The following is a 15842-nucleotide window of genomic DNA, read 5'->3' as shown; positions in this document are numbered from 1 at the left end:
CCAGAGCTGGACACAGGACTGCAGGGGGGTCCCACCAGAGCAGAGTAGAGGGGGAGATTCCTGCACTTTCACCCAGCTCTGTGCATGCTCTGCCTGCAATCTGCTGTGTGCATCCTGCATTGCACCACGCTATATGCATCCCTACACTGCACAGTGCAGCATCCTGCACTGCACTGTGTGTGCCCTGTGCTGCACTGCACTGTGTGCATCCCACTTGTCACTGCAGTGGCTTCACCCCTTACACTGCACCCCTGGGGGATTGGAGATGTGGGAAGTGCTGTCCCACTCATGCTGGGGAGCTGCTTGCCACAAAACATTGTGGTCACTAAATGTTTGCAGGGATTCCGAGACCTTAAAAGAAAAATTCAAGGAGCAGAAACCTGCCTGAAGACTCAGCTCCGCTTCACAACATCTCTGCTGGAAACTCATCTTGTATCTTTGCCCTATTCTTACTCTTTAAGTAAAAGATGTGGCGGAGAAGTGGGGGAAAAGTAGCAAACCAAGACCTCATGGGAGGTGGGGATTGCTTCCTTGGGAGGTTTTACATTAGTGAAAAAACTGAGCTGCAGGGAGAGCCATCTACTGCCGCTGGAGCAGAGACTGTCCTGCCAGGACATTCCCAGGGAGCAAATATCTCATGGGAGACAGCATTTAATGTCCATTGCTTGACTTCAGATGCCACCTCAAACTGACATTGGCTCCTGGAGCTGAGTGAAGGGGAGCTGCTAGGGGCTGGAGGCCACTGCTGTGCATGGCTAAGAGCCCGACGGGATTTAGGGAGCGTTTGAAAGCGTAGCTTGGAATAAGGTGCTGTGTGGAGCTGCTGCTCCAGTAGGAGAGATGAGAACCTGTTTGTAGACAGGGATGTGCTGTGGTGGAGGGACACCAACTTGCTGAGCCCATCCTCCCAGGCTGGTGGGTTCCAGCGCTTCTGTACTGGGAGGATATTTTAGGATGCTCACCTGCATCTGCTGGTGTGTGTCCCTCCACTGCCTTTGGGGAACCCTAGCAGAATACAGCCCTTCTGGGACAAGGACCATTTGCTCCTTAGGCTGGCTGTGCAAATGCAGTTCCAGTTTTGCCTGTCACCGGGAAGCCCCGGCAGCCCAGGAGCAGCAGTGGTGTCATTTCACGGTCTGCCCAGTGCCATCTGAAGTCATTGAGCCTGCTGACTTCAGAAGCCAAATCCACTCTGGGGACACCGGGGCTGGAGGCACCTTCCTGACAGCCACCCTCCACCTGCTGCTGCCAGCTCGTGCTGCTGGTGAAGGAGAGCTGCTCTTCCAGCCAGCGTCAAATCCATCATGGAGCCGCCCTGTGCTGCAGTGCCCATGGCAGGGCAGGGGCTGTGCACCAAGGTCCCACCAGTCCTCTGTGCTCTGGTTTGGGGGGACTCAGTGCTGGGGGCAGCCTGCTTTACCTGAGAACTGTTTTCAGTAGAAGTAGCCCTGAGCTCTCTTTTCCCTCAGACATCTCCATGTTCAGGTGCCCCCTGTGCTCTACAGTGCTGCGGGCAGTTCTCTGGAGCAGTGTAAAGTACTTTCTGGCTCAGAGATCCTCCACTGCTCGTTTCTTTCTGTATTTTCTAAGTTCTCCAACCTTTCTGGATGGCTCCCATGGGCACTGGGCTCTGCAGCTGGCGGGTGAGGGCTGGGTTTTCCTTTCGCCATTAGTCCTGGAAGTGGAACTCACTGCTGTTGTGGTGCTGCCCCAAGACGAAGCCAGAAATGGTTTATGAAGGTGAAACAGTCTGCCCCGGCAGTGCATGAGTGTTGGGGGATGGAGGAGGTGTAGAGGCCTTGTCCCTCACCCTCACCTCGTGAGCTCTGTCTGTACTTTTCTGCCCTGGGTTCAGCTACAGCAGTCATTTTTTCTCCTTCTTAGTAGCTGGTGCAGTGCTGTGTTTTTGACTTTCAGCCTGGGAACAACGCTGATAACACCGATGTTTTTAGTTGTTGCTAAGTAATGTTTACTGTGACCAAGGACTTTCTCAGTCTCATGCTCTGCCAGAGAGGAGGGGAAGCCAGGAGGAAGCAGAGGCAGGACACCTGACCCAAACTGGCCAAAGTGCTATTCCATCCCACAGCACGTCATGCCCAGTATAGAAACTGGGGGGAGTCACCCGGAAGGCCCAGATCGCTGCTCGGGTCGGGCTGGGTATCGGTCAGCGGGTGTGTCCTCTCCCCTTGTTATTCCTCTTATCATTATTATTGGTAGCAGTAGTGGTTTGTATTATACCTTAGTTACTGGAGAGCTGTTATCTCAACCCATGGGAGTTACATTCCCCCGATTCTCCTCCCCATCCCTCCGGGAGCGGGGGAAGGAAGAAGGGGGAGAGTGAGCGAGCAGCCGCGTGGTTCTGAGTGACCCGCTGGGCTCAAACCACAACATTTTCGTGGCAAAGGTTCATCTAAATTGGTCTCGTGAACTTGGGTATGGTGAACCTATTCCGGTAGTGAGCTCTTCCCTCGGTAGAGCCTCTTCATACCTAACCTACTTCTCTTTTGCTTCTATATACATTCACTGCTTCTTGGTCACAGCAGACAGATCTACTGATGACTTTGAAGTCATGTTTCTACAGGATCATGGCATGACTGTGCAGACAAACAGGTAGCAAGGAACAAATCCTGTCAGATGCAGCCTCACAACAGGAACGAAACCTTGGTACCAGGACATTGGCACAGCTTTTGCCCCTGGACTGTGACCATAGTAATGATGTGGGAAGACTTCTCTCCCATGCCACGTTCGTTCTGAGTCCTGCTGTGCAGATCACGGGTGATTTATGTCAGTGTAACTAGACCTAATTTTCTTACATCCATTCTTGTGAGAACCACTCAAGGCTTTTTTCCCCTCCATAAGCCCCAAGACTTCAGTCCTAGCACCCAGCTTGAGTCCTAGCACCCTTTGTCTCAGTGGGAGCATATGAGAGATACAGGGCAGATGTTCATTAATGGCAAATGAGCTCAAGGAAGCAAATTTATTGGGATGCTTTACAGACAATGCAGAGAGGCACAGAGTATATAGAAAATTGTGGCATGTAGCTTGTTTTGCTTGCTGTGAGTTCTGGAGGCAGATAAGAAACTCTGATGAAAAGTCACTCGAGGGCTGAGTGTCTTCCTCCCGCAGGGAAGGTACGTGTGGAATCCACACATTTCACAAGTAGTTGTTTATTCTTGATTATGAACATAATAACAAGGAATCATTGACAAGCACAGGGGAAAACAGCTGAGCAGAGGGGGAGCCTGCACTCAGAGAGGGCAATTGGAAAGTGACATTTCACTACAACCCTACTACCCTTGGGCTTCTCTTTCTGCTCCAGAAAGGCTTGAACTCTTTGGCCATGCAGAGCCTTCGCAGAGTGTCCAGTATGGACGGGTGGGGGAAGAAGCACTAACAATATGAAGCTGGTTTGATGAGGATAAGGGAGGATTTGCAGTTCCCTTTGCACAGGCTGCCCCATGTCATGCCACCCTTGAAATTCAGCCGTACAGAGTAACAGGCTGAATACCACCACCCACCCTCATAGCTGTAGGCACAGTTCTTACTGTAAGTGTCCTGATCTCGATCCTTTGTGGAGAACTTCATGTTGTCGTGCATGGTCTTGGGATTGTCTGAGGTCATGGCATCCCCTGCTGTCCCTGTGTAGGAGCCCAGCCTCAGCCGGTAGCCGTGGGACTCATCTTCCACACTGAAGAGGTTGTAGTCTGCAAAATTGATATTGTCTGAGGAGTCCTGGATGACAAATCTGACCTGGTAGACCTTCTGCTTGGCAATCTGATGGATGTACTCAGTGCCCAGCCAGTACTCAGTGCGCACGTTCCCAAAGCCGTACTTGTAGGTGCTCCAGGACTCAGCCCAGGTGACTGGTGTGTCTTTCTGGTTCCTCTGGATGACCGTCCAGCCCCCATGTGTCACATTCATTTCACAGTACACCACAATGTGGTGGAGCCCTTTCGGCTGGATGATGTAGACACCGCTGCGGCTGCCAGCAGGGATCTCGCTGCAGTCTTTGGGCCAGCCTGGGGCAGGAAACAGAGGTGGCTATTAAATCCCACACAACGAGACACTGAAAGCACCTGCTATTTCTTCTGTTCATATATCCTTTTGCACACACATTCTTGGGCTATACTCCTTCCATGTGCTTGCAGGAGTAAATTGAAATCTTGAAATGATCAGCATAAGAGTTGGGCTTCATAATGTGCCTTCACCCAGCACACAATGCACTTGGCCCAGGTTGAATTTGGTCTTACAGTGCTGTGGGGATTTGTCTGTAGCATGCAGGTGAGGTACCACCACAAAGACAAGTGCAAACCTGGGTTATAAAGCCATTTGCTGTTACAGAATGGAGGCTTTAGAGCTTTATATTACCTTATAGTAGACTCAGAAACCCTGGAGTGTGATCAAGACAACCATATTGCTAATGATTAGATCAGCCCTTGTGATGTCAGTAGGGAAAATGCATCAGTTTTCTGTGGGCTTACCTGACCAGCTCTTTAGGCACTTCCTGACTTTTGATTTTATTATGGCCTTTCAATGCTCCAGAGTGTTAGTACCTTATACAACAAACAGCTGAATGCACCTACATGCTTCTGGGAAGGGACCTGCTCTGCTCCCAGTACCCAGGTGCAGAATACTGGTTATTCCTACCCAAAGAGGACCTGTCTTGTGGTCCTATGGGCTACTGTTGACTCAGTCAGTTCAGTAACACAGTCAGTCCCTGTTTTACCCAGTCTTCTGATCAACTGTATAGTAAAAAGAGGAAAATAACCAATCACAACTTCCCAGAGGCCAGTAATGAATCACCACTTTCCATTTTGGATCTTTAGGTGGAAAATTCCCCCTGTTAAAGATCCTCACAACTACTGAGTCCAGGAAATGGCTAGTAATAGAGTCCCCCCGAGGTGATGAGCTGTGGCACCCCTGCAGCCTGTCAGTAAACCCACATTTTTCCTGGGAGAAGCCAGTGTGCATGCAGGACATGGGCTAAGGCAGCTGGGAGCTCCTCGTGAGCCCAGCAATGGTGAAACCTGTTGAGCAGATGTAGTACGTGAGAAGAGACTTACCATGGCCTGCTGGTGGGTGGGGGGCGACATCTCTGACCTGTCGAACATGTTGGGTACCATTATCTGAATTAACAAGAACAGAGGAGACAGGAGTGAGTGTTGAGAGCACATATCTCAAATGCCTGCTGGGAGACCATGTTATTCTCCAGATGATATTCCTGGTTTTTGCTGTTGTTGCTCCAGTTCCATAGGGACTTTACCGCTTCGGATATCAGCCAGTTGGTAGTTAGGGGAATCTATGTGGTGTTAAAATGGGGCAGATGCTTCCTTGGTGAGAAGGATTTGGACACACTGTGTGAGTGAAAGACTAAGGGGTCTGGAAACAACTGGAAAGATGGTTGTTGAAGTGCAGTAGAAACACTCATGTAAGATGGTATTTACTTTTACTTACAATCATATGAAGCTAATCACTCCTGTTCATTTTGTAAGCGACAGTCTGCCCTGGCTCCTTTCTGCCTTCACTTCCCATCCATTTGGTAGCCCTCCTGTCTTCTCTGGCATGCCTCCCTCCTCACCCATCTTGAATTTATGCTGCTCACATTTTCAGAGTGGTCTGAGTGAGAGATGAGTGTGAAGCTCAGAGCACATCCCCTTTCTCTGCTCAGACTTGCTGTTCTTGGTGAAGCCCAAGCTCTTGTGACAGCCATGGCTGCTCCCTGTATTGGCAGTTCCCTGACAGCTGACCTTTGTAGTGGAGCCTGATGTGGAACCAGCATCAAGCACTTGGACCTTGAGCTCCTCTGACAAGAATTCTTCCTCCTCTCTTGGAAGCGAACCAGCCATTTCTGTTGGGTCACGTCCCACCCTCAGCCCTCAGTTGTATTCCAGAAGCATTTCTTGGAGGCTTCCTCATTGCTCCCATACGACCTGGTATTTGTAGGTTACTTTGTGCCATCATCTGGCTGCTTGGTCTGTGTCAGTGCCACTGCTTAGACACTTTGTATTAACTTCATTTCGTTCCTCTTTGTATTCACTCTCTCTTGCATTCAGTTCTCCACTGGTCTTGTGATTTCCAGAGGCAGCTACTGCTCTCCATGTCATCAAAACACACTGTGATTATTTGCCTTAACATCTTCAATACTGCTTCTCCAAGGAAGAGCCCATGGCCCACAACACCCTTAGCCTGGTATTGTTGCCAATGAGGCCAAACCTGTCCCTTCTCCTGGGATCCTGAGAACTTTGGGCTTTGGGCTATTGACTCACTTAGGGAGAGAAGAACTTCATGCCAGACAGAAGAAGAGACAGGCAGCAAGCAGAGGAGAGCTCTGAGATGGCTCTTGCTCCAGTAAGATGGTCTATATTACATTGGCATTGCACACACACACAGAGTAGTATTTAGTCCTTCCTCCATGTTACAGGGGTCTGGTTAGGCTGGTGAGGAGGTCTGTGTAGGATCTGACTGATTGAGACCTTGTTTGCCCCTCCCTTCTAAGTGATACACTTACCAGACTGGGAGGATTCTGGGGGAACGTTCATGATCTCATCCAGCGTGCCATTGAGGAGATGCAAGTTTCTGATGTCCAAGGCAGGCAGACATGCTGCCAGAGCCAGCAGGCAGGTGAAAAGCAGGGGACAAAGGTGCTGGGCAGCTAAAATGGGAAGAGATGGAAAAAGAAGAAAGTGATCATAACTTTTCCATTGGAGAGCCATGAATCTCATTTGACTCCTTGACTTGCAGAATAAAATAGGAAAATAAACTTATTTATGTATAGAGCTCCCTTTTGGAGCTCTAAGCCCCCATTCACTATTTAGATGAGCTGACATACGCTCACTGACAGGAGTCATCAGCGGTGGCATCTGCCATTGGTGGTTTTTGAGACAGAAGAAGGATGAAAACCTTGTCCAAACACAAGGTGGCTGTAATCAGAAATCCCTGTAAACCCACGTTTTGGGGCTGGAGATAACAAGCAGGATGAGCATGGAGGGAAGAATCCCCTTTCCTCCCCGCTCCCATCACACAGTCATAACACACTCACATGGTGTAAGCTGGGACCACACCTGCCTACAGGCCAGCTCTGTGGTCAGTAAGAACCCTGATGTCTGGGTGGGAACAAGACCCAGGAAGGGCTGTGTGTATTTCCCTGCTCACCTTGGCGGATTATCAGTGTAATCCCTCTACTGCTTGGAAAGCACCAGAGCCAAATGTATTGCAGTGCGCTAGGTTTGGTAGTGATTTGCTTCTCAATATCTACATAACATTTAGTGTCTTCACACACTTGTGTTTAGGGGTGTGTTTAAAGGCATCTCTTCTTTAAGCCCTACAGAAGTGATGGTCCCTCCACTGCTGGCCCATTCCCTCATGAATGGTCATGAAAGATCTGAGTAGGAAGAAGATGCAGGGAAGAGTGTCAGCCTCTCCTGGCTGTTCTTCTGGGGACAGCAGTGTGCTTTCGAGCATCTTACCTCCAGATCTTGATACCTGTTCAATATCACTCCTTAAGCAAGAATATCTAAAACTTTAGTTTTCTATTCTAGGGTGTTCAGTACTTTCTTTGGAGAACTGAAAATCATGAAGAACGTATGGTAAATATGAGGCTTTAAAAATGGGCTGTCTGACACTCCAGATACACTGATACAGCCTGAAAATAGCAGAACACGCAGACTCCTGCTCCAGTTCCCAGCCTGGGGCACAGCGAGCCCAGACAATGTAACGGACTTAAAGCTGGGATAGCCAGGGTGTGGGGAGAAGGGAGCCCTGCAGAAAACAAAGTGCTGGGATGCTACACGCAGCAGTGCTGTCCCCTCCCGTCCCATCCCGCACTCACCCATGCCGTCACTGCGGGGACCCTGCCGAGCTGGAAGCCGAGTGGCTTTGGCCTGGCTGGAGGGGTGTCCAGCCTGAAAGTTATAGGGCTCAGCAGGCGAGGGGGTGGAGGCACAAGACGCAAACCACTTGTCCTCTGGTTGGCAACAGAACTAGTGGCTTAATGGCTTATTTGCTCTCCATCATTAAGTGGTATGTCCTCGGACAATGGAGGCTGTGTCTCACAAAGGTGAACAGCTTTCTTCAGAGGCAAAGCAAATAATTTGGTGCCAATAAGCAAATGTCTTAAACCAAATCTGTGATTTACAGTGCCTGGCTGCCCCCCTCCCCTGGCAGGGTTTCCCCAGGGAATGCCATCCTCTGGGCACCTCTGCACAATTCAACTCGTATGTAAATACCCAAATGACATTCCCCTCCTGGGCAGAAATCAAACATCAGGCGTAAATCCCTCTTCAGAGCAGGCATCGGGCCCAACAGCGACTGGGGACCCCACCAGACTCTTCAGAGAAGAGGTACTCCAGTGTTCCTGGGAAACTGTGCTCCTGCCTTCAGAAAGTGCCACTCCATGTGCCTCCTGCCGTGCCTGGCTGACCACCACCGTGCTGCCTCTTGCGCAATGCACAGTGTGGTCTCCTCCAGCACCATGGCCTTTGCAGCAATCACAAGGATTTTTGGGAATTGTGATGTGACACTGACGTAAAATGGTCTCACTTCAAGTCCCTCTCTGCTATAGGAGTGCTTACAGCATGGATTTAGAATCATAGAATCACTTTGGTTGGAACAGGCCTTTCACATCATCCAGTCCAAATGCTGCCCAGTACTGCCAAGGCCACCACTAACCCATGGCACTGAGGAGCTCATCACTGCCCTGGGCAGACTGTTCCAATGCTTGAGCACCCTTTGGGGAAGGAATTGTTTCACATCTCCAACTAAACCTCCCCCAATGCAGCTTGAGGCTGCTTCCTCTTGTCCCAACCCTTGTTCCTTGGGAGCAGGCAGAAGCTTCTCAGAGCACTGTGTCTCATTCTGGACCCCTTATTAAAAGAAACATACTGACAGACTGGAGCACATTCAGTGGAGGCCACCAGGCTGGTCAATGGCTTGGAGCTCAGGATGTGTCAGGAGAACCTGGGAGAGCTGGGCTTGCTCCACCTGCAGAAGAGCAGGCAAGAGGGAGGTCTTATTGCTGAGTCCATCTCCCTCATGGGAGCATACAGAGAACATGAACAGCCAAACTGTTCAAGGATGTGCATGGTCATGGGATGAGAAGCAATGGGTCTGAATTGGAACATGGAAATTCCAGTTAGAATTAGGGACTTTTTTTTAACATGAAGTTGGTCAAATACTGGAACATGGACCTGGAGAGAGGCTGTGGGATTTTTATCTTTAGGGAGATTCAAGAGTTGACTGGACAAGGACCCGATTTTTAGTTCTGCTTTGAGCAGGGATTGGACTCCCAGAGATCTCTCCCAACCTAAATTATTCTCACTCTGTGATTCCTGTGGTTCCATGGTTCTCCTTGGAGGTGCACAGGGATGGGATGGGAGGCAATGGACATGAAGGAAGGGAGGGAAGTTAGAATCAGAGAAAAATCAGCCTAAGGGTGTTCAAAGCCTGGGGCATGGGGGGAGAGAGAGAAGTTGTGGGATCTCCATTCCTTGGCAGTTTCACTACTGAGCCAGACATGACCCTAAGCAACCCATTCTAAGCTGGCACTGCTTTGGCCTTGACATCAGGGCAGAGGCGTTTGGCGGTCCTCCTGGTCTCACTGTTTCTCTGGTTCTTTGAAGAGGACCCTCCCCAGCCCTTCTGCCTCTGTATATCTGCGGGAGCAAAGCCATGACACCAGGCCTTGTGCTAGATGCAGAGCTGCCTGCACCAGAACGTGCTTGCTTGTGCCTTTGTCCTCTTCCCTTGAGCCCATGGTGCCCTTTGCTGTGCGTCTCTGGAGTGCAAGCACTGGCTGTTGGCCTTAGCTCTGCTTCCAACCTGTGTCATCTCAAAGGTCCTCTTGCAGCTGTCTTAGAAAGAGGTCCAGCGTTAGTCTGAATCAGAAAGCCTGTGACAACTTTGAAGACCATCCACTGGAATATGAGCTAGAGTCAAACCTGTGTCTCTGCTGGGCTGTAGATAAGCTGTCCTGTTGACATGCTCTTTCTTTGAAGGAAATCCCATTTGCAGCTATTTGGAGCAGCCCAGTGGAGCCTGTTGTACCCAGCAGCAGGGGAGGACTCCTCTCCATACTCTGCCCAGCCCATGTTCCTGCTGCATCTGTCAGCCCTCTTGCCAACAGTGACCGCGGTGGTGCCTCACCAGCAGCAGCCTACCTGCTGTCCCTGGCACAGGCACCCTGCACGCTATGAGGCATTGCATTGCTCAGCACTGGCATTAGCTGCGGGGGCAGCTCATGGGAGCTCTTAAGTCACCCATTTCCCCTGTCCCCACAGAAAGGCGTCCTTCTTTCCAGTACTGCTTGAGACCTTCTCCCTCCATAGACTTGGGAGTGCTGCGTCTATGATTCTCCAGAAACAAATGAGGTTGCGGACAAGGGCTCCCAACCTCTAACCAAGCAAGCAGGGGTGACATGTAAGTGTTCAGATGGAAGTTGATCCATGGATCCCTTACCTTGGAAAGGTCTGGATGCTGCTGCCCATCCAGACCTGCAAGTTGCACTGCTTGATGTGGGCTCCTGCAGTACAGAGGTTTGGTGGGAGCCTCGGCTTGAGACTGGCTTGCTTTTACCCCACATGCCATAAAGAAGACATCTGATCAGCAGGCTACTGAAACCAACACAGGAGAAGAAAGCACATCTTTATCCTCTTGAACAAACATCTTTATCCAAACATTTTTATCCTCTTGACACTGGTTTCACAAAGTGGTGGAGCTGCCTGTACAGTCCTCCCAAATAATCAATCCTGAGAACATCTGCTCCTGTAAAGGGAGCAACCCCTGGTTGGCATTTCTGGGGATCTGCAGGGTCTCACCAGGCCAAAGACAGAGATTGGAAAGGAAAGTGGTGAAGGGCCCCACAGTCACCTGTTTGTTACCTGGAGCCCTTGCCCTCTACTCAGATCATGCAGATTGGGGTGCCAGGGGGCACCGTGACTTCTGGTTGCTGCACCCTGGTTCCAACCCAGTGAGTTGACTCATCGATCCTGAAACCTGCCAGTGGTTAGTTGGCACCAGTTAGCGAGCAGGCACGTCTCTTGAGGACCTGTCCTCATCTTTCCAAGGTCACTTCTGGGACTGGACACATAGGAGACCTAATCTTTCCTTCTTTGCTACTTACTGTGTGTATGTCCTTAAAAAAGCTGGGTCTCTCCACTTCAGTTTGATCGTGGCTCTCCAGAATTTGCTCCAAGTGAGCAATTCACATGTAGTGTTTGTGTAACTGGGACAGTCAATAATTGAAATCCCTCATCATGGAGGGTATTACTTTGTACTTCTCTGGCTGGAGGGGCATGCCTCCCTGTCCTCAAGGGCTTTAGCTGTGCTGCTGTCATGAGATCTGAAAACTGCTCGAGTCACAGTCTGCAAGTGCCTCCTTGTGCCTCTACAAATAACGAGTGTGAGCACAAGTGGGTGTATGCAGTGCCTATAAAGTCACCGTGGATAACTCAGCATGGGAGGGTGCACCACTGGGTTCCTGCTCTCCGCTCAGCTGTGCTGCTGTGATGGGTGAGTTATCTTCCCAGCAGCACACTTAATTCATGTGTGGTGCTGGGCTCAAACAGGACATGACTGGGGTGAGTATACAAAGGCACAAGGTGGTAAGCAGGACAGCAGCCGTGATCTTGCCTGGGTGATGCATGCTGTGGGGCACTATGGTAGCAGAAGGGATGCAAGATGAAAGCACCAAATGACACACGTGCTTGGTGCTAGCCTATGCTTTCCCCATGCTACCTCTGCCCTGTATTGTCATGTCCTGTCAAGGGAGGTTAATGAGGAGACCTAGATTTCCACATGGCCCTTTCCCTTTCTGACCAATGCATGTGGCACATGTGGTTGCACAGGGCTCCTTCCCCAGATGCGATGGCATCTCCCCCAGTAGCTGAGCTAGTGCAGGCTGTAGGAGTGTGCTGGTGGCCAGCACAGAGGGTCTGGGCTTGTGTCGCTGTGAGACTTCCTCCTGTCTGCTTGGGAGCCGGTGTCTGTGCAATAGGACCCATCAGTTGGCGCTGATTTCTCACTAGCTGTCATTGGGCTGGAGTGGTTTGTGTAACAGGCTTAAGCATGATTGCTCCAGGTAGAACTTTTTATTGCAGTCCTCCTCCCCATCAAACTACTCTCCCCAGATCTGGCTGTGTTGCTGTCCTCTTAGCTACTCCTGGGCTGCAGGTTTCAAGAACAGATCTGCAGGTTACTGTCTGGTGCAGGGAAGGGGTTGACCAGAAAGGTGATAAAGCCTTTTCTCACCTTGTTTCAGCCCTGCAAGGGCAAAGCCTGCACTGAAGCTTCAGCTCCCATCACCCTGGGAGCTGCCTGCTCCTGCCTGTGTCTTGTGGCTCTGCCTTCCCTCATCCCAGCTCCATGGGGGGCTGTTGGCAGGGGCAGAGGGGACTGCCCAGAGATCCTGATGGTGCTGGGCCCTTTCCTTCCCTTCCCAGGGCTCCAGACTAGAACAAGTTTGCTCCATGGGGGCCTTTTCCTCCTACCCACAGTGGTGGCGATGCTTGTCCTCGGTGCAAGTGCTGGCCCAGCAGCACCCACTGCCAGCTCCCGGAGTGGTGAGTATGGAATGGGGCGGGGGGCACTGACTGGGCACCAAGGTGTGGAGCAGGACATTGTCTCCTCAGCTCAGCACTGACTCTCAGGTCTGCTAAGTGCCATCATGCACCTGGGCTGATACACACACAGACCCCTGGGCCATGGTTTGTAAAGTAAGCAGCCTGACACCATCCTCACCTCCTTGGTGGCTCCATGCTGAAACCAAGGGGTTTCTGTGCAAACGCCATAACTTGGCAGGATTGCTCTGGGGTGCTTGTGTCATTTTACACTTCAGTTCTAGGAGAAATCCTCCCAGCACCTTTTTTTAAATGATTTATTGTAGTTGCATTAGGAGTATTCCCTTCCTCTCTGCAAGGTGGGGTTACACTCCCTGCAAGACCCATGTGCCCAAGGGAAACAGAATTTCATGTGCTGAATTGGAACTGCCCACAGCAAATTGTCCCTCGTCAGATACAAACCAAGAAAAACAAATTAGACAGCAAATTAGTTTAGCAAGTAAGTCATGACAGATCAGTCCTGCCAGCAGATGAACTGCAACAAGCTGATGGAAGAGATCCCTGTGAAGGAGAAACTTAGCCTTCTTTTGCAAAACCATGATTCTAGGGAAAACATCGATTTTAATTACATATCCTCATCCATTGGAGCATTTTTGGGCACTTATGATCCTTGCAAGAACTGCAGCTTGATATATTAAGGGCCTTGTGTGAGGGCCAGATATACTTGCAGGACATCACTGGCATCAGGAAGACTTTTTTCCCCTTTTTATTGGCCAGATTCATCAGAAGGCTCCAAATGAAGTAGAAAGTAATGAGAAATAGATCCTAGGGCTCTTACCAGGGCCACTGTCCTAGAGACCTTTGGTTGCCCTATGGATGAGCCAGTGGAAAAGCCACTCTATGCTGTAGAATAGACCACAGATAAACCAGCCGTTTTTGTCCTGAGTCCTCATTCCCTACAGGAGCTTCTTGTTGCACTGAGAGACTCATATGATTCTTCTCTCTCCCACCCCAACCTGTGTTTGCCACTGCTGCCGCCGCAGGGTTCCCCGCAGACTGCAGCCATCTCCGCAAGAACAGCCCCAGTGGGGTGTACGTCATCCAGCCAGCACGGTCTCCCCCACGCGTGGTCTGGTGTGACATGGACACCGAAGGCAAGGGCTGGACTGTTGTCCAGAGAAACTCTCATGACACTGAGCTCACGTGGAAGCAATCCTGGACCACCTACAAGTACGGCTTTGGGAACGTGCAGGGCGATCACTGGCTGGGCACTGAGTACCTGCACCTACTGACACAGCAGGGCACCTACAAGGTCCGCTTCGTCGTGCGGAATAAAGCCAACGTCACCCATTTTGCTGAGTACGACATCTTCAGGGTGGAGAGTGAGGCCAGTGGGTACCCGCTGAGGCTGGGCCGGTATTCTGGTGATGGAGACGATTATCTGACGCTCTATCACCCCAAGAAGGGGGGCATCCATGACAACATGAAGTTCAGCACAACCGACAAGGACCAGGACCAGTACAGTGGGAACTGTGCCAGCAGCTACGGGGGCTGGTGGTACGACAGGTGCCAGAACGTCCTGCTCAATGCCAAAAACCGCATCGTCTGGCCAGGATTCTGTGATAATGGCGACTGTGCATCCTCCCTCATCCTGGTCAAACCCACAGACGTGTGCTGAGGCAGTGCCCAGCCTCCCGGAGTTTGGGGTGTGCCACCATCCCCAGCTCAGCACCCCATTCCTGTGCCTGCCAGCAGCCCTGTGCCAGTCCCAGTGTACGTCCTGCTCTGCCCACAGCCTCTGCACCAGCACCAGCTGAAACACAGGGGCTCTGCGGCTCAAGAGCAATTGCCTGGAGCAGCTTTGCCCAGTGCCCCAGTGTTGGCCAGCGCTGGGGTGCAGACATTGGTTTGGGATGGGTGCACCCGCTCCTGTCCTGGGCAGAGGGAAACAGTGCAAGTTCCCTTCCCTGTGCAATCAGTGTATCCCTGCTTTGATCAGGCCCTGCTCCCTCCCCGGGCCTCCTACAACCCACAGCTCTGCTACCCATGGTGGGAAAAATCAGCTGCAATAAACCCTGGAGCCAGACTTTGCTGCCTTGTGCCTACCTGCCACTGTGTCACTGCACACGCACACGGGAGCAGTCATGGTCCTGGGACAATGGAGGATGCTGAGGGCACATCATGTTCATGGGGGGGCCTATTTGCTGCATCCCCCGAGACTCACTCTCTTCTTGCACTGCCCCGTGCCATGGCTGGGGGAGCTGGAGTCCCAGCTCCACCCTGGAGCAAGGGGGTTGGGGGGTCAGAGATGCCCCTGAGGGGTTTCAAGTCACCAGGAGGGGGGTTCATGCCGTGGGGTGGGTGTGATGCTTTGAGACCCCAGGGTATGGGGAGCCTCAGGCTGAGCAGGGGTCTTCAGGCAGCCCCATGGAGCTCAGACTGGGCTTCCTGCAGTGGGGGGCAAGGGACTGTGGGACGCCTGAGGGTAGTTGCTGTGTGGCCAGTGCTTTCCCACCCTGGAGCCAGTGATGTTGGGTGGCCAGGACCCACCAAGACCTGGCTGGCCATGGGGGATTTGTGACTCTGTTTTGGCCAGAGGCCAGGGAGCCTTGGGGATGGCATCTCCTCCTCCATCAGCGGGACCTGTGTCCACACAACCTGCCCCGTGGCCATGGTGCAAACCTGCTGTGGTGGGACTGTGCTGGGAAGGGCATGTGGGAGCAGCATGAGTCTTACGAAAAGATTTCCCTTTGAAGGTCTTGCTGCAGCAGGAGCCTCAGGTCTGATCCTGGCACGAAACTGGCAGCAGTTGTGAGAAACTGCCAAACAGAGAAGGACACTTGTGCGTGTCTGCGTGCGTTCTGAAAGCGATTTTATTCTGTAGGATGAACATAGACAACAGCAGGGATATGGTGTGTACGTGGCCTGCCTGGGCTCAGAGCAACCTACAGCAGCTTAGCTAGTGATGACTGATAAGTTTTCTGCTTAAGTTACCTGTGCACACAAAGCGAAAAGAGAATAAGACCTTGCTGGATCAGGAGGGGTTTAGATTTCTGAGCAGAGTTTTCTCCGCAGAAGGAACATGCTTGGAAACCACAGCATTTATAAAGACTTGTTCTCACAATGTTCCTACAAACCCACCACAGGTGAAAGGCCAGAGACAAAACATAGAACTCTGGTACTTTTCAAGAGAAGAGGAAAAGAAAACAGCTTTAGATATACAGGAAAAAGCCTGTTCACCCTGAGCCAGCAAAACGGCCCCACATGTCTGGCCATGTGCCCAACGCAGAC

The 15842-nt window shown here is 51.4% G+C and overlaps 2 protein-coding genes across 2 annotated transcripts; one reads left to right on the top strand and one right to left on the bottom strand.

Annotated features, from left to right (window-relative positions):
* Positions 1-3390: 3390 nt before the first annotated feature.
* On the bottom strand, positions 3391-7832 carry LOC104413403 (angiopoietin-related protein 1-like). The gene is made up of 3 exons (XM_010024382.1): positions 7829-7832; positions 6509-6652; positions 3391-4019 (listed from the first exon to the last, which is right to left on the bottom strand). Exons 1-3 carry the CDS (start codon positions 7830-7832, stop codon positions 3391-3393), a joined length of 777 nt encoding a protein of 258 aa, XP_010022684.1.
* Positions 7833-8034: 202 nt separating this feature from the next.
* Positions 8035-14229, top strand: LOC104413402 (fibrinogen-like protein 1). Its single transcript, XM_010024381.1, has 2 exons — positions 8035-8056; positions 13595-14229. Exons 1-2 carry the CDS (start codon positions 8035-8037, stop codon positions 14227-14229), a joined length of 657 nt encoding a protein of 218 aa, XP_010022683.1.
* Positions 14230-15842: the final 1613 nt, after the last annotated feature.

This window comes from Nestor notabilis, unplaced genomic scaffold (assembly GCF_000696875.1).
Source record: "Nestor notabilis isolate BGI_N333 unplaced genomic scaffold, ASM69687v1 scaffold5041, whole genome shotgun sequence".
Lineage (NCBI taxonomy): Eukaryota > Metazoa > Chordata > Aves > Psittaciformes > Psittacidae > Nestor > Nestor notabilis.
The sequence above is the reverse complement of the archived record's forward strand: the minus strand, read 5'-3'. Positions and strand labels throughout refer to the sequence as shown.

Excerpts from the sequence above, each read along its gene's own strand:
- LOC104413402 (XM_010024381.1), top strand. The coding sequence starts at position 8,035 with ATGGAGGCTGTGTCTCACAAAG. Across the intron at positions 8,057-13,594 it reads GGAGGCTGTGTCTCACAAAG|GGTTCCCCGCAGACTGCAGC; the intron begins GTGAACAGCTTT and ends CTGCCGCCGCAG.
- LOC104413403 (XM_010024382.1), bottom strand. Across the intron at positions 4,020-6,508 it reads CCCAGAATCCTCCCAGTCTG|GCTGGCCCAAAGACTGCAGC; the intron begins GTAAGTGTATCA and ends TTCCTGCCCCAG.